Source organism: Physeter macrocephalus, chromosome 5, assembly GCF_002837175.3.
Source record: "Physeter macrocephalus isolate SW-GA chromosome 5, ASM283717v5, whole genome shotgun sequence".
In the NCBI taxonomy this organism is placed as follows: Eukaryota; Metazoa; Chordata; class Mammalia; order Artiodactyla; family Physeteridae; genus Physeter; species Physeter macrocephalus.
Window position 1 is genome coordinate 78,097,012 of NC_041218.1, and position 17,937 is coordinate 78,114,948.

General features: G+C 44.6%; 1 protein-coding gene, 1 long non-coding RNA gene and 1 other non-coding gene across 3 annotated transcripts in view; 1 reads left to right on the forward strand and 2 right to left on the reverse strand.

Annotated features, from left to right (window-relative positions):
• Positions 1-17,937, forward strand: part of LOC129392141 (uncharacterized) — a 34,033-nt gene that overhangs the window by 6,626 nt on the left and 9,470 nt on the right. The window lies entirely within an intron of this gene.
• LOC112067199 (U6 spliceosomal RNA) lies at positions 1,412-1,518 on the reverse strand. Its single transcript, XR_002893141.1, has one exon. It is a non-coding gene; the product is annotated as a U6 spliceosomal RNA (small nuclear RNA).
• On the reverse strand, positions 1,634-2,955 carry LOC102973354 (nucleosome assembly protein 1-like 1). The gene is given in 2 exon segments (XM_055085049.1): positions 1,634-2,469; positions 2,472-2,955. Coding segments are annotated over 2 exon segments (1,170 nt in total). The 5' UTR covers positions 2,872-2,955; the 3' UTR covers positions 1,634-1,699.

Here is a 17,937-nt window from a genome sequence, read left to right on the forward strand (position 1 = left end):
AGAAGTTGTGTGGCCCACCCAACGTCTGGTAGCAATAATAATACCTTTGGGTCCTCACCATGTATCAGGCACTGTACTAAGAAATTAACATAGTTTATCTCACTTATTACAGCAACCTGAAGAATAATTAATATTATTACCTTCATTTTCTAGAAAACTGAGGCTGAGAGTGGTAGAGTGACTTGTTTAAGGAGAGCCAGTCAGCTGGCACAAGGCAGAGTTGGGATTTAAAGTTGGGCGGATTAACACTTCTAACCACTTAGGCTCCAGTGCCCCCAGCAAGCCTCTGGCATTGCAGATACAGAGCTCAAGTGACCAGACCCAAGATTAATGTCCAGTCACTCAAAACTTGCTTGTTTTAACTAAGAACTAAAGTGTTGAGATCACACAAACTTGTCATAAAAGTAAAGTAAAAGCAAACACACAGAATAGTTTATATTGTTTTGACAGTGTGGCAGGACTGTCCAAAAAGGTCATTATTTGCAGTGATAGCTTTTTTTTTTTGATAGCTTTTTTTAACATACAGAGTTTTAGTGTTTGCTTTAAACATGCACACAAAAAAGAGAGTCTGCTATAATGCTGAAGTGTTTTAAATTAAATTGAAATATTCTGATATTGCATAACTGTTTCAATATACATCTCTTAAAAATGACTTTTCTTATGTAACTGCAATATTATGTCCTATAATACCATCATCACACCTAAACTTTAACAATAATTGCCTAATACCACCTAATAGTTCATTATCAAATTTACACTATTGTCCCAAAACTCGTTTAAATTTTTTTGTTAAAATCTGGATCTAATCAAGCACCAAGATTGCTTTTTCTCATTTTATCTCTTTAATCTCTTTTATTTACAATGATCCAATTTTTCCTACCCTCTCTTTATTTTTCTCTTTCTCCCTTCTGCCCTTCCACCCTTCCTTCGGCAGGCGGACTCTCAACCACTGCGCCACCAGGGAAGCCCCTAAAGGTGTATTTTTGTTTTTATTTTATTTTATTTTTTAACATCTTTTTTGGAGTATAATTGCTTTACAGTGGTGTGTTAGTTTCTGCTGTGTAACAAAGTGAATCAGCTGTACCTATACATATATCCCCATATCCCCTCCCTCTTGTGTCTCCCTACCTCCCTCCCTATCCCACCCCTCTAGGTGGTCACAAAGCACTGTGCTGATCTCCCTGTGCTGTGCAGCTTCTTCCCACTAGCTATCCATTTTACATTTGGTAGTGTATATATGTCCATGCCACTCTCTCACTTCATCCCAGCTTACACTTCCCCCTCCTCGTGTCCTCAAGTCCATTCTCTACATCTGCGTCTTTATTCCTGTCCTGTCCCTAGGTTCTTTATAACCTTTTTAAAATTTTTTTAGATTCCATATATATGTGTTAGCATACAGTATTTGTTTTTCAAAAATATGGAACGCTTCACGAATTTGCGTGTCATCCTTGCACAGGGGCCATGCTAATCTTCTCTGTATTGTTCCAATTTTAGTATATGTGCTGCCAAAGCAAGCACTCTCTCTCTTTCTTTCTCCCTGTCTCTTTCTTTTTTCTTTTTTTTAAAAATTATATTTGACATTTTAATTTTAGGCTACAAAAACAAAAACGAGCAAACAAACAAACAAAAACTTGAAATAGGCTCGTCAAATGATGTAAATTCATCCTTTCCAGGGAAGCAGAAGGTAGACCATTGTACTTCACTGCTGCTTGCACTCTGCTGGGTTTTGATCCTTCTTTGGGTCATAGTCTGGATCATTTTCCTCATCTCCTTCTTCTTCCCCTTTCTCATCCGCTTCTTCACCTTCTTCATCATAATCATCATCATCTTCTTCAATAGCTTCTCCAGTAAAGTATAACACTGATCTTGGGATTATGTGCTCACGTAAAAAGTGACCAATTTCAAAGTCCTCAGCAAGGATAGCTTCAGCATCATCATCCAGATCTCCACTCTCAGGAACTTCAGGAGGGGCAAAAAAATTAAGGAAAGAGTCATTAGAAACTGTTTGGGTCACACTACGAACTGTCCCACGTCCCTTGTGTTTCTGCTTCTTCTTAACGGTTTCCAAAGTGACATTCTTCCCTTTTTTCCAATCTATCTGGCACCCTGTACAACCCATAATTTCTGGTCCATCAAAAGAAAAAGTATCAGAATCATCTGGTTCTGACCTCATCATATATGTCTTTGTTAACACTTCATTTGTGAAATATTCATTGCGTTCAAAGTGAAATTCTAAGACAAAACTCATAGACTGACCAGCATCTGAGAACTTCACTTTAATATCTTTCAAGTGCTTCAGAATAGGTTCATCATGTTCCTGAACCATATCACTGAGCAAGTCAACATTCTTAAAAACGGTCAACCAAAAGTCAGGTATTCCTTTGGGGTCTTCTTTTTCTTCATCATTTTTCTCATCTTCAATCTTGGCCTTTTCTTTTAGTTCCTCTGAAATTTCATCTTCCTCATCTGTTTCCATTCACATTCTTCTTCTGTAGGTTTGTAAATGGCATTGATGATCTCAAATCGCTTATCAAATAGAGGTTGATAGAGAACAGCATACTTTCTTTCAAGATCATGAACTTCCTCATAGAACTTGGCTTCTATCTGTGCACATTTAACTTGAAGGTCTTTGAGAGCATTCACGCATCTTTTAACTACCCTAGGCAAGCTTTCAATGTATCCTGTTGGTGTTTCTACCAGACCAAGTCTTTCTTGAAGGGCTGCAAGAATCTGAGGTTTTTGCATCATCTGAACAGTCAGCTGACGCGCTTTGATTTTTGTTTCTTCACCAGTTTCTTCTTCTTCTACTTCTTCAACATCATCCAAATCTTGATCAAGTTCAGACTGTTCTTTGTTGTCGATGTCTGCCATATTGTATGAGCGCCAAATATCTGTGGCTAGCACGGGGAGCCAGGCGGCCGGAGCTGCACAGGCAGTGACTCAGGACGGTGACGGGAGGAGCAGAAGGCAGTGTGGCGAGCAGATGGTGCTAAAAAAGCTCTTTCTTTTTTTAAAAAAATAAATTTATTTATCTTTGGCTGCGTTTAGTCTTTGTTGCTGCGCGTGGGCTTTGTCTAGTTGCAGAGAGCAGGGACTACTCTTCGTTGAGGTGCACGGGCTTCTCATTGCGGTGGCTTCTCTTGTTGCGGAGCATGCGCTCTAGGCGCATGGGCTTCAGTAGTTGTGGCACGTGGGCTCAGTAGTTGTGGCTCACGGGCTCTAGAGTGCAGGCTCAGTAATTGTGGTGCACGGGCTTAGTTGCTCTGCGACATGTGGGAAGTTCCTGGACCCAGGGCTTGAACCCATGTCTCCTGCATTGGCAGGCGGATTCTTAACCACTGTGCCACCAGGGAAGCCCCCCCAAATTTTTAAAATGTTAAGATTTTGGGTATCAAAGGACACTATCAACAGAGTGAAAATACAAATCACAGAACAGGAGAAAATATTTGCAAGAGTCTAGTATCTAGATTATATTAAACACTCTTACAACTGAAGAAAAAAACCCCAAATGGTTCAGTTTGAATGTGAGCGAAGGACTTGAATAGACATTTCTCCAAAGAAAATATACCCATGGCCAATGAGCTCATGAAAAGATGCTCAACATCATGGGTCATTGGGGAAATGCAAATGGAAACCACAAATGAGATACCACTTTACACATACTCGGATGGTTATAATAATAATTTTTCAAAACCATAACTATACTCCAATATAAAATAAAAGTTAAAAAATGTTTAAAAAATAAGAACCAGACAATAACAAGTGTTGACAGGGATGCAGAGAAATTGGACATTGGGACTCCCATACATTGCTGGTGGAAACGTAAAATGATGCAGCTGATGTGGAAAACAGTTTGGGAGTTCCTCAAAAAGTTAAACACAGAATTTCCATATGAGTCAGCAATTCCACTTCTAGGTGTATACCCAAGAGAATTGAAAACGTGTGTTCACACAAAAATTTGTACACAAATAGTTATAGAAGCATTGTTCATAACTGCCAAAAGGTGAAAACAAAACAAATGTGTGTCAGCTGATGAGTGGATAAAGAAAATGTGGTATATCCCTACAATATAATATTATTTAGCCATAAAAAAATGAAGTAATGTTATACGCTACAATGTGGATGAACCTTGAAAATATTACACGAATTCAAAGAAGGCAGACATAAAAGTCCACATATTGTATGATTCTATTAATGTGAAATGTCAGTGTAGGCAAATTCATAGAGACAGAAGGTAGATTAGTGATTATCAGAGAATGAGAAGGGGGAATTGGAGACAAACTGCTAATGGGTACAAGGTTTATTTTTGGGGTGATGGAAATGTTCTAAATTAGATAGTGGTTATGTTTGTTATAGAACAGAGCAAATATACCAAAACACAATGAATTGTATAAACTAGTGAATTTTATGTTATATGAAGTATATCTCAAATTTTAAAATGCCATAAGTAAAAAAAAAAAAGAAAGAAAGAAAGAAAAGAAAGATCAACAAAGAGAGAGAAAGCTGAACAGTCTATCTGGAATGTGAAACCATTATGTTGACCCTTAATCACTTTAAGTGGTTCCAAAATGCTTCCAGACAAAATTGCCCCAATGAAGCAACAATGAACCTGTGATGATGATTTTTTTTCCTTTTCAATTTATTGTGGCAGTAAAAATGAATCAGGTGTTATAAACAAGTAATAGAAGGACCCTATATAAAAATTATTAGGGCTTCCCTGGTGGCACAGTGGTTAAGAATCCACCTGCCAATGCAGGGTACAGGGGTTCAAGCCCTGGTCTGGAAGGATCCTACATGCCCCGCAGCAACTAAGCCCGTGCGCCACAACTACTGAGCCTGCGCTCTAGAGCCCACAAGCCACAAGTACTGAGCCCATGGGCCACAACTACTGAGCCCGCGGGCCACAACTACTGAAGCCTGCCTGCCTAGAGCCCGTGCTCCGCAACAAGAGAAGACAGCACAATGAAAAGCAAACACACCACAATGAAGAGTAGCCCCGCTCGCTGCAACGAGAGAAAGCCCGCACACAGCAAAGAAGACCCAATGCAGCCAAAAATAAAAATTAATTAATTAATTTAAAAAAATTATTATGCTGTGTGATCTATCAAATGATATGTAATCGATTATACACACTGTTAATACAGAAATATAAATTATGAGTTTTAAACTTGCTGTATATAACAATATCATTTATAATTGTTTGAATATGATAGTGGTGTGATCATGTCTAAGAATTTAATACATTAAAAAAAATCTATTCCTGGGACTTCCCTGGTGGTCCACTGGTTAAGAATCCACCTTGCAGGGTGGATTGCAGGGGATGCAGGTTCGATCCCTGGTTGGAGAACTAAGATCCCACACGCTGCGGGGCAACTAAGCCTGCACACTCTAGAGCCTGCCTGCCACACCTAGAGAGCCCGCATGCCGCAACTACTGACCCCTTGCCCTCTGGAGCCCATGCACCACAACTATAGAGCCCGCATGCTCTAGAGCCCGTGCACCACAACTAGAAAGAAGCCCGCTCACCACAACAAAGATCCCAAGTGCTGCAACTAAGACCCGACGCAGCCAAATAAATAAATAAGAGGTTTGTTTTTAAAAAAAATCTATTCAGTATCCATATTGGCTTGTATATACAGAGAGTATCTCTGAAAGGATATAAAAAACCCTGATATCATTCTTTTCCTGGGGGAGGGGAACTGAAAGACCTAGGTGAAAGGAGTCTTTTTACTATAAACCATTCAGTACCTTCTTAATTTTGAACCATGTGAACGTATTGATTACTCAACAAATATTTTAAAACACCAACATTATTTTTAAAGGATAATCAGATTAAACTTAATTTCAATTTATGCCATCTTTTCCAGTTTTCAGAACTTTTTGTGATGACATTCTTGGTTGGATATTTCAACCTCAATGCACCATGGAATTTTATCACTGGCAGTTGGACCTGCATTGATGTAGAGCTTAAGTCTTAAGAGCTGCAGGAGTACCAAGGTCTGTTAACTTATTGTCCCTGTCACCAACCTTCATTAGGCAATGGTGATATCAAAGAGAGCAACTTCGAGAGCAGAGACACACCTTTGCAGAAAACAGAGAAAATTCACTTCATCTTTAAACACCTTGATAGGACCAGCCTTGATCTGTCAGCTGCCAGTGGTATGATTTGACTGGTGCACAGAAGAACTTTCAGCTTAAATTTATCCCCACCTTTTCCTCTTTGCCTTCTGGGGCTCATGGTTAATCATCTGCAAAACTCCCCTATGTTTTATTATTTTTCCTTTATTTATTTTTTGGTTGTGTTGGGTCTTAGTTGCAGCACGTGGGATCTTCGTTGAGGCATGCGGGATCATTTGTTGTGGCGTGCAGTCTCTTCCTTGCGGCGCGCGGGTTTCTCTCTAGTCGTGGCTTGCGGGTTTTTCTCTCTCTAGTTGTGGTGCGCGGGCTCTAAAGCCTGTGGGCTCTGTAGTTTGTGGCACACAGGCTCTCTTGCTGAGGCGTGCGGGCTCAGTAGTTGCGGCACACAGGCTTCAGCGCCTCGGCATGTGGGATCTTAGTTCCCTGATCAGGGATCGAACCTGCGTCCCCTGCATTGGAAGGTAGATTCTTTACCACTGGACCACCAGGGAGGTCCCGCCCTTATGTTTTTTGTTTTTGTTTTTGTTTTGCGTTTCGCGGGCCTCTCACTGTTGTGGCCTCTCCCGTTGCGGAGCACAGGCTCCGGATGCGCAGGCTCAGTGGCCATGGCTCACAGGCCCAGCCGCACCGCGGCATGTGGGATCTTCCCGGACTGGGGCACGAACCCGTGTCCCCTGCATCGGCAGGCGGACTCTCAACCACTGCGCCACCAGGGAAGCCCCGCCCTTATGTTTTAAATCTATTATTTGAATATTTCCTGCACCTTCTTGCTCTAGTTCAGTTGTTCTCAATGCAGGTAATTTTGCCCCACTCCCTGGTGACATTTTGCAATGTCTGGAGATATTTTTGGTTGTCACACTAGAGGTGATCCTACTAGCAACTAGTGGTTAGAAGCCAGGGATGCTGCTAAAGATCCTACAGTGCACAGGACAGCCCCCAACAACAAAGAATTTTCAGGCCTCAAACATCAGCAGGGCTCGGGTTGAGACGCCCTGACTCTGTCTTGGAGGAACTGCTTCACCTGCAGGCTTCTCAACTAGTGTCTGTGTTTTCTTGTAACAGGACTGGGAAGTATTTTATCTTCTCACTGCTTTCAAACACCGGCCCCCCACCGGCCCCCGCCCCTTCCCCTAAATCCTTAAGAAAAAGTTGAGTTGTGAATTTCTTATCAGGCTTGACACTCACTCAGTTCCTCTCTTTACTGCAGTCATTTACTGATTAGAGCTCCTCTTTCACTGTCATTCTCTTCAACACTGCAACTGTCTTAAATCTTAGTAATTTCTCTATCCATTCAACATCCTAGACTCTCAGTTCCTTGTATTCCTCTCCTGCAAGAATCTTACTCTCCGCCCTACCTCAGTCACTTGCTCACTTATCCTTGTTTCTCATTGACTTTAATTGCAGTGTCTCCATCATTTCAATTCACGCGGTCCATTTTCTGACCGCTACCTCCTGTCAGTTTAGCTCATTCCTTCTAGCAGTCTGATTTCCACAAACCTTTGATGTGATGAGGACAGTCAATCTACTGATCCTCACAACTTTTACTTGTCCCTGGTAAAATCCAGTTATCCATCTACCCAGAGCCTACACCATGCAGCTGAATATGGCTGAACCAAAGCATTCAGTTATGCTAACTGTTCTTTCTTCAAGTTTATGACCACTAACCTCAAGTGGAACCTTAATGCTACCCAACAATATATTTCCCTAACCTCTTTACTCTCCTTTTCTAGACAACTATTTTATTTCTTTCCTCGCTTTTTTTTGGCTTTATTGAGGTATAGTTGATAAATAAAGTTGTAATATATTAAAAGCCTACAGCATGATTTGGTATCCGTATACGTGGTGAAAGGATTCCCACCGTCGAGTTAATTAACACATCCGTCACCTCATATATTTACTTTTTTTTCCCTTGGTGAGAACACTTAAGTTCTACTCTCTTAGCAAATTTCAACTATAAAATACAGTAGTATTATCAACTATAGTCACCATCTTACACATTAGATCTTTAGATCTTACTAATCTCATAACTGAAAGTCTGTGCCTTTTACCAGCCTCTCCCTATTTCCCCACCTCCCAGTCCTTGGCAACCACCATTCTACTCTCTGTTTCTATGAGTTTGACTTTTTTTTTTTCTTTTTGCGATTCCACATATAAGTTACACTGTGCAGTATTGTCTTTCTTTGTCTGGCTTATTTCACATAGCATGATAACCTCAAGGATCATCCATGTTGTTGCAAATTGCAATATTTCCTTCTTTTTGTGGCTGAATAATATTCCATTGTATATATACATCACATTTTCTTTATCCACTCATCTGTCAGTGGATACCCAGGTTGTTTTCATGCCTTGACTATTGTGACTAATGCTGTAATGAACATGGGATATATACCCAGAAGTGGAACTGCTAGATCATATGATAGTTCTATTTTTAATTTTTTGGGGAAACTCCATAGTGTTTTCCATAGTGGCTGTACCAGTTTACATCACCAATAATTTATAAAGGTTCCTTTTTTCCATATCCTTGCCGACACTTGTTATCTCTTGTCTTTTTAATTTATTTATTTTGTTTATTTATTTTTGGCTGCGTTGGGTGTTTGTTGCTGCGCGTGGGCTTTCTCTAGTTGTGGCGAGCGGGGCCACTCCTTGCTGCAGTGCACGGGCTTCTCACTGCGGTGGCTTCTCTTGTTGAGGAGCACGGGCTCTAGGCGCGCGGGCTTCAGCAGTTGCAGCACGTGGGCTCAGTAGTTGTGGCTCACAGGCTCTAGAGCACAGGCTCAGTAGTTGTGGTGCACAGGCTTAGCTGCTCCGCGGCATGTGGGATCCTTCCGGACCAGGGATCGAACTCGTGTCCCCTGCATTGGCAGGCGGACTCTCAACCACTGCGCCACCAGGGAAGCCCTCTTGTCTTTTTGATAATCGCCATCCTTACACCTGTGAGATGACATCTCATTCCAGTTTTGATTTGCATTTCCCCGATGATTAGTAATATTGAGCATCTCTTCATGTACCTGTTGGCCATTTTATTTATTTATTTATTTATTTAATAAATGTATTTATTATTTTATTTTATTTTTGGCTGCGTTGGGTCTTCGTTGCTGCACGTGGGCTTTCTCTAGTTGTGGTGATCGGGGAGCTACTCTTTGTTGTGGTGTGTGGGCTTCTCATTGCAGTGGCTTCTCTTGTTGCAGAGCACGGGCTCTAGGCACGTGGGCTTCAGTAGTTGCAGCATGCAGGCTCAGTAGTTGTGGCTCGCGGGCTCTAGAGCGCAGGCTCAGTAGCCGTGGTGCACGGGCTTAGTTGCTCCACGGCATGTGGGATCTTCCCGGACCAGGGCTCAAACCGGGTCCCCTGCATTGGCAGGCGGATTCTCAACCACTGCACCACCAGGGAAGCCCCCTTTGCCCATTTTTAAATTGTGTTAATTGTTTTTTTTTTCTTCTGAATTCCTTGTATATTTTGGATATTAATCCCTTATCAGATATATGGTTTGCAAATATTTTTTCCCATTCCATAGGTGCCTTTTCTTTCTGTTGATGGTTTCTTTTGCTGTGCAGGAGCTTTGTTATGATTTTGTTAAATCAACTTTTGTTAAGTAGAGTCCCAGGGTGACATATAGTTCAATAAAAGACCACAAAAGAAACAGAGAAGTTTATTCCTCTCGGGTCCTGGAGAAAGGACGCCTCACAGGTCATGTGGGGAGATCAAGGCAGGGTGTAGGCAGAGAGAATGACAGGACCTGGGGAACATACCTTTATTAGAGTCCAAAGGTGATGTGCTTTGGAGTTTGCGGGTTAAGGCTGGATTGGTCAATTAAAACAAAAATGAGTGGAATTTTGATAAACTTTTTCAGGGGTCTTATCTAAGGTAGAAGGCCCTGGGACTCCGGGGAAACTGTTTATCACAGGGCTGTTGGAGGAGTCATATCTGGAACTTTTGTTTGTACTCCATGGGTTGTTATCTAGGGCATGCACCTGAACGACGGGCTTGTGTCATTTTAAATAAAGCACCTGCAGGTCATTTGGCCAAACAAAATGGATGCCAAGGCAGCAATACCATGTAGCAGCTAAACTCTCAACAATCCATCCTGTGATGCCTCAACATTAGGAATACAATCCCCTGTGTAGCTGATATGTTAAAGGACATAGGAATTGTTTTCAGAAGCCATCAAAAAGCACATTTAACTAGGGCAATAATGATGAAGGCTATGATGAATAGACTTGCTACTGTGTGAAATCCAGTTTAGCTGTTGTGCCCAGGTGGATGGAGAGAGCCATGAGTACAAATCAGGGACCTTGAGGAGTGTGGGAATTTGTTGAAATATTTTAATTATATGATGCATGATCTGTAAACCTTGACATAGCTTGTGGAGGTTGGGCTGTACTTGTCCTGCGTTGTTAATGTACCTGCAGTAAGAGGTGCCTTGTGAAGAACAGACTGCACCCTGTTCTGCCAAGAGGAAATCTAACACCAGTCAATTATCCGTCATCTTTTGTGCTTGTGAGTCTTACTGTTGCTGCATCAGAATCAGAGTATGGTGTAGCATCTGCCTGTAGTTGGTTAGGGTGGCTGATAATTGCTGGGTGGTTTTTTTTTTTTTTTTAATGGTGCTGGAGATGCAGCTCTTTTCATTTATTTATTTTTGGCTGCGTTGGGTCTTCGTTGCTGTGCGCGGGCTTTCTCTAGTTGTGGCGAGCGGGGGCTACTCTTCATCGTGGTGCACGGCTTCTCATTGCAGTGGCTTCTCTTGTTGCAGAGCATGGGCTCTAGGCGCGTGGGCTTCAGTAGCTGTGGCACGTGGGCTCAGTAGTTGTGGCTCGTGGGCTCTAGAGCGCAGGCTCAGTAGTTGTGGCGCACGGGCTTAGTTGCTCCGCGGCATGTGGGATCTTCCTGGACCAGGGCTCGAACCCGTGTCCCCTGAACTGGCTGGCAGATTCTTAACCACTGCACCACCAGGGAAGCCCTGCTGCATGGTTTTTAATATTTGATCTTGTTGGGCTAGGGTAGAAGCACCTGTTCCTATGCCTGGTGATAGCCAGTCCCAACAGGATAGGGATAAGAATGGCTCTCTTGGTATGTGAGCCAGACACATCTCTAGCAGAGAAATGCCAAGAGGTTAAAAGGTGGCTAGAATATCAAAGGTGACATTGTTGCAGTAATAAAGGTCATCTCTGCAGATTCCTTGCAGATGGGGCAGAGTCAAGTGGACTTGATACTGGCCTCCTGAGTTAGGTCCCCAATAAAACTTAAGTGAGATGTTATTTATCATTTAGGGGCAGTGAGTACACAGGGTGAAGTCCAGCCTTTTATGTTCTAGTAGAGTTGGTAGAAAGTACCACCGTGGAGGTTAATTATTTTGATGCTTACCCACAGGGTACCCTGTTTGGGGTCTAGATTAGAGGTTTGGTTTAGCCTAAATGAGGTTTGCTGTGTTTTGAAGGGAACTAGCCCAAGGGCTGATCACTAGGAAGAACTGCAGTATACATAGTTCTAAATGGGCTGTAGGTGTGACCCTGTGTGGTGACATGTCCAACTTCATTTTACTTGCAGGGCCTGGGCTGCTATCTTGGAGATTTGTATGAATATAGTCACGTCAGACCTGGCCCACTTGGTTGTGGTGCGGGGCAGTGTTGTCGCATGCCATGGTGAGGAGCTTATGGATAATATGTGGACAGGAGTGGAGGTAGCAATTTCGAGTGTGGCGGAGGTGCTGGTAGTCATGGTGGGAATAACAAGAGAAATTGGGTCTGTTATGGATGCATCGTGTGGAAAGCAAAAGCTGTAATCTAGTATGCTGAGCAGTGAACACACCGCAAGAGGTCCCTAACCGTGGGATCTAAGTAGGTCAAACTAGGGGTGTTGCGTCCAAGTCCCTCATTGTGGCTAGTGTGGTTTAGAATACACATGGTTTGGCTTACCACAAAGGTGAAATGATGTCTAGCGCTGCCAGGGGACTTACAGTCTTGCAAGCATTCTGATACGGATGCAAGGTTCGCGAGGCCAGCAATTAGCTATTTCAGAGAAATAGTATTCTATGGGGTCCTCAGGGTTGATCACCTGAAAACATTTTTGCAACTCAGCCTGGAAGTTAACAGTCACCATAGTAATTTCCTTCCTGGTGTGGAGGTGATCTGGGAGGGGAAAGTCCCAGTGTCCAGTGGGGTTGGAGTACATCGCCTTCCTTGACTTTCTCTTGGGTTGTGGAGTCACAGTCTGAGATGCCGTCATCTCCAACGGTGAGCTCTTGGACTGGAGCCACGTTGTCTGAGGGGTTGGTGTGCTTGGGATTGGCGAAGGCCAGATAAAGGAAGGATCGCCTTGCCAGGTAGAGATCCAGGAAGGGTAGGAATGGCTGGCTGGGGTTAAATTCTGAGTACATATGCTAGAGGCCTGCCTCAGGATGAAACTGAAAGAATGGACTCTACTGCTGGTTGAGAGGATCTCAATGATCTCCGTCAGGGGTTTACCTTGGAAAGCAGCATGTGATCTCCATGACTGAGCTTTGTGGGAACTCCATCCACAATTTATATATAGTCTGGGCACATTGATAGGCTAATTGTAGGGACATTTTGTGGACAGCAGCTTTACAATCCAGAGAGCACCCCATTAAAACTGTAGTAAGCTCATTAGGGTACAAATCTGCCAGCCCAATGAGTTTGATTTGGCTACATTGGGAGGGCCATTCTGCCTGGGATATAATTTTCAGCATGGTATAATGAGGGAGTGACTCACTGAAGCATTGCTTCTGTTGGTACCCTTTAATGTAGAGGAATGGGGATTCTGACTTCTGGGTCAGAATCAACACCTGGTGGCTCACTCACTGTAGCCCTTTTAACAGGGCCTGCCAGCATCTGGTACTCAGCTATCCTGTGATGCAGCTGTGCACCTGGCTGATTTGGCTTCTGCACATCTCCCAAGGCAGAGTTAGGACCGAGGGGTCTACTAGCAACCTATTACCCAGGCTGTAGGCAATAAGAGTAATAGCCACAAGAAAGGAGAGTATTTGCATTTGACTGGCTTGCAGGGCCTCCTTCTGGTGAGCATTCTGGATACTAACCAAAGGCTGAATATACTTGCTTTGGAACAAGAGTTGTTTACCTCTTCCTTTAAGGTGGGGTAGGGACCTGTCCTGAATGTACTGATAGCGCAGTAGATGCCAGTGTTTCTGCTTGGATTTCATTTCCAAAAATGACTGGTATCCACTAGGTGGAGGCCCTCTTTTCCTCTCTCTGAGATCCACACAGTTCTGCTAGTGGGTCCTGGAGCTATCATTTCAACGTTCTGCAAAATTTTTGATGAATTTGGTTTAATTAATCAGCCTTTATAACCCGAATCATGAGGCAAAGCCTATGGCCTCAGCTTCCAGGTTGGTACTGGACCATTGTCTCGGCCAGTAAAATCTGTATAATCATGCTCTCCATGCAGTTGGGTAGAGGGTTTGTCCTCTTGGGTCATGTTGCACAGTTTGCCCTCAGTTGGGTCACCAGCATGTGAAAGATGGTGAGAGGATCGAAGCATTAAAATGGTAAGGGGAGCATTCATCTGGTGAATGCATGTGAACGACATCCTCTCTGATGTCACAGGAGAGGGGGTTCCCTGTGAGTACTAGCAGGGGAGTCTTGGAGAAGACTGGTAGTTGATGTTCGGGGGATTGGAGACCTGGGGGCTAGGAATAAAGCGGTATTAGAGCTGGGGTACAATTTCTGGCCAATTGGGGGACCACTTATTGTTAAAAAGCTTGAGGAGCATGTCTTTGAGAAGGTCATGTGCTCAGCAAGTGTAGCCTCTTGGGACCAGTAAGGAAGTGGAGATCCCCCACAGTTTCGTGTTCTAGAGCCCAGGGCTGGACAGCTTGGGAGGTGAAATGGGCACCTTGATCTGAATTTAGGATGTCTGATGGGCCACAGGGGACGAGCAGGTACCTGGCTAAGAAGATTACGTGATAGGAAGCCGCCAGCAGGAGTCCCATGAAGGTGTGGATGATGATGGTCCTGTGCTTATGATTCCAGCAGAGAGGCAACAGCAACGTGATAAAATCAATCTGCCTTTGTGAGAAGGGTCTGTTGCCCAGGGGTTCATATCCCCACGTGAGAGCCTTTCAGAGTTTTGACTGGGAGCAAAGGAGGCAATTATTAACCACCACTTCAGCTAGAGTTGGGGGTGAGGGAGATGATGAACAACACGTGTTTGAACGGTGTGGCCCTACTTAGGCATGGATTCTTTTCAGTCAGTACAGTACTACGCCATCCACAGCTGTCTGAATCCACGGATGCGGAGGGCTGACTGTAAAGTCATCGGCGGATTTTTGACTTAGTGAGGGTCAGCGCCCCAACCCCCTACGTTGTTCAAGGGTCAACTGTATATGCCCATCAGTGAGTGCTGTCACTCCCCTTAAGGCCTGATGGAACAGGGCTTCTCTCTGCCAGTGGGTATGACGTCTCTGGAGGAATAGTTGTGTCCCAGGCTATGTCTGGTATTTTGGGAGGTGGCTCACTGGGGGCCTTGGAACAAGTGCGTACTTTGGGTAAGGAGTTGGCAACGTTATTATAATTTGCTTCTGGTGTTTGCTGGCTTGTGTGGGCAGAGACATGAGTGACCATATTCAGCATAGTTATCTCTTTCCAAGTGGAGGCAGCCAGATAGGCTTTCCCTGAATCATGAAATTACCCCTTTGCCATTGTCCAGACCAGACAGTGAGCCTATTGGATACTACCCGGGGTCAGTTAAAAGTGTGTGCCCTTGGGAGTCTCATTTTTATGGCCTATTGGAGAGTCAGGCACACTGTCACCGACTCCGTCAGTCAGGCTGAGCCATGAGAACCCTTCTGGACTGGTGAGCTGCCGCTAGCAGGCTGATACGCTGTGGCCTTGTATCAGGCTGCATTGTGTACATTGGTGTTGCTGCCATCGGTGAAGATCACCCACTTCCTTTCCATGTCAGATAGTTCCATCCCAAGGGGCTCCCCAAAATGTTAGGCCGGCAGTGAGGGTGCCACTAGCCGCCCCTCAGTGTCAGTGGGCAAGGGGCCGAGCATGGGGGAAGCCACCCCCTCCTGTAATTTGGAAATGCCCTTTACATCGGGTTTCACTCTCTCCGGAAGGTACCATTTCCATTTTAACAGTGAGGCTTCAGTGGCCATGATGAGCTTCTTTTATGCTGAATCCCCAACCCAAGGCAGCGTGGGGACTTGTATGTAAAGCTGTGAGCCTATTAACGCCTCTGTCTCTGAAAGAACCCAGTAGGCTTCCACAATTTGGTGGTTGAGTGTTATGTAACCAGCTGCTGTTTGGGGCAGATGTTTGGTCCTGAACCCCACGGACAGCTAGGTAGAGCTGTCCTTAGTCCACACACTCCATGAGGCGTTATGAGGCATTGACAGTGGTTCGACTTGGCAGTCTGAGCCTGGAGGGACTGAGGGCAGCGGCTGCGGTGTGCCTTGCTGCACCAGCCATAACGCAGTTTGTTGAGGTTCTCCCCAATAGAAAAAAGCCAATTTGCATGAAACAGTATAAACAGGTCTGAGTAGAAGGGATATGTGTGGAATGTGTTGTCTCCCAAAGGGGAAGAGAACCCATATGTGCTGTGCCTGCCGTAGGTAGTGGGAGGCCTGGTCGTGAGGAAACTTGACAGAAGTGGTCAGTCCTTGGATTTTACGTGGGGTAATGGCCCGTCCTCTCTGCTGTAAATGTTGTGTTACCAGGTATAAGTCTTTCAAGACTGCATCCTCAGAGGGCCCCTATAGTAGAATGTCATCTATCGGACGTCAAGGCAGCAGTGGTTTGGTTTGAGTGAATGTGGATCTTGTCTGCATAGGTTATGTGCGATGGAAGAGCTATTCAGATAGGTAATCCACAGGCAGCTGCGTAAAGGTCTACTGGGTGCCCTGAAATTGAAAACAAATTTAGATTGTGGGACCGGGTAAAAACATGTTGGCTAAATCTAGGACAGCAAAGTAGGGGCCCTGAGCCCTTTGGATGTTATATATCATCTCTGTAATATTGGCAATGAGAGCCTTAGTGGTGGGAATCCGTGCATTTAAGTTTCGATAGTCAATTGTTAATCTCCTTTCCTTGGTGGCCAGTTTTAACACTGGCCAGATATGGCTATTTATCAAAGGGTGAGATGGTGGGCCTAATGACCCCGGGGTCAAGCATATCTCTAATGATGAGCCAAAGGCCCTCTGTACCTTGCTTCAGCCCATATTGTAGTGTATTTACTGTTTTCACTGGAGGAGGCAGGTGGACAGGTCCCCATGTGGTAGCTCCCACGAGAAAGGCCAGCAATTTGGGTTTAATCCACCAGGTGTGTCCCTGAGTGAGGGCATCCATACCAATAATAGGAACAGAGAGAGCCATTGGGGCAACCACCACTAACTGTTTGAGAAATATGGTGCCAATAGACACATGTAGCTTAATTTGTACTCTTTATAGTTTTCCCTGCTATTCCTTGTAGGCTGTATGAGGTTTGCTTGGGAAATTTAGAAGGGTTACCTGGAGTTACCGTGATTTAGACTCCTCTGTCTATTAGAGCCAGGAATGTTGATACCAGACCATTAGGTCTTGTGCTACCACGCACCAGAAGTGACCCCATGATATCCCATAGGGTCAGAGGATGAAGTGTGACAGCAGCAAGGTATGCAGCGACAGAGGGACCTTGGCCCCAGCCGCACTTGCGTTCGCAAGGAGCCCTGACTTGTCTGGCAAGGGTGTCCCTACTGTACTGGTTAAAACTCAGAGTCCTGGGGCCGTCTGCAAACATGGGGTGTCAGGGAAGGGGAGTCTCCTTCTCCTCCTTCTAAAGCCACTGCTCCGCACCTTGAGGAGCTCACACTTGGACAGGAGTTGCCATGAATAGAATGCGACCGGGCTTCCCTGGTGGCGCAGTGGTTAAGAGTCCGCCTGCCAATTCAGGGGACACGGGTTCGAGCCCTGGTCTGGGAAGATCCAACATGCTGCGGAGCAGCTAAGCTCATGTGCCACAACTACTGAGCCTGCGCTCTAGAGCCCGCGAGCCACAGGTACTGAGCCCGTGTGCCACAACTACTGAAGCCCTCACGCCTAGAGCCCATGCTCCGCAACGAGAAGCCACTGCAATGAGAAGCCCGCGCACTGCAATGAAGAGTAGCCCCCGCTCGCCACAACCAGAGAAAAACCTGCGTGCAGCAACGAAGACCCAACGCAGCCAAAAAGAAAATAAATAAAATAATAAATAAATAAATAAATAAATTTATTTAAAAAAATACAATGTGACCTTGTGAAAATCTTAGCCAGTTCTAATAGTAGCTGGGTCTGTGCGTACAGTCGGGAAATATACACCAAATCTAACACCCGCTGGGGAAATTTACCTGCTGTAGGACGCTAACAGAAGGAAAACACATCTGAGGCACTTCAAACTAGCTCGGATGAGCAGTGCTTTGAGGTTTGGGAAGCTTTGTTTGCTTCTTTTGGAGTGTGCCCTCTGGGATGGGAAGCTGCAGTACACTCCACCTAGGTGGTACGCTGCAGCACAAAGGACCGGAAAACAAGTGGCCTCCCAAGGACCTGTGAGTAATAAACCTCTCTACCTCAGTTCTTCTTTTGTTGAACCACAGCTCACTAGGGCTCTATGTAACAAACGCTGATTTACTAAAATCATAACAGTTAGCACCACGGACAGGATGGTAGAGTTGTGCTTGCAGCTGACCACAGGGAATGTCTTTTTCCTCCAATGCCGACTGACTGGCTCTCCCCGGTGGGTAAATCTATCCGGGAGGGGTCCACGTCTGCTGGTGTTCGTTTTCTGCTACTTTGCAGAAACAAACTT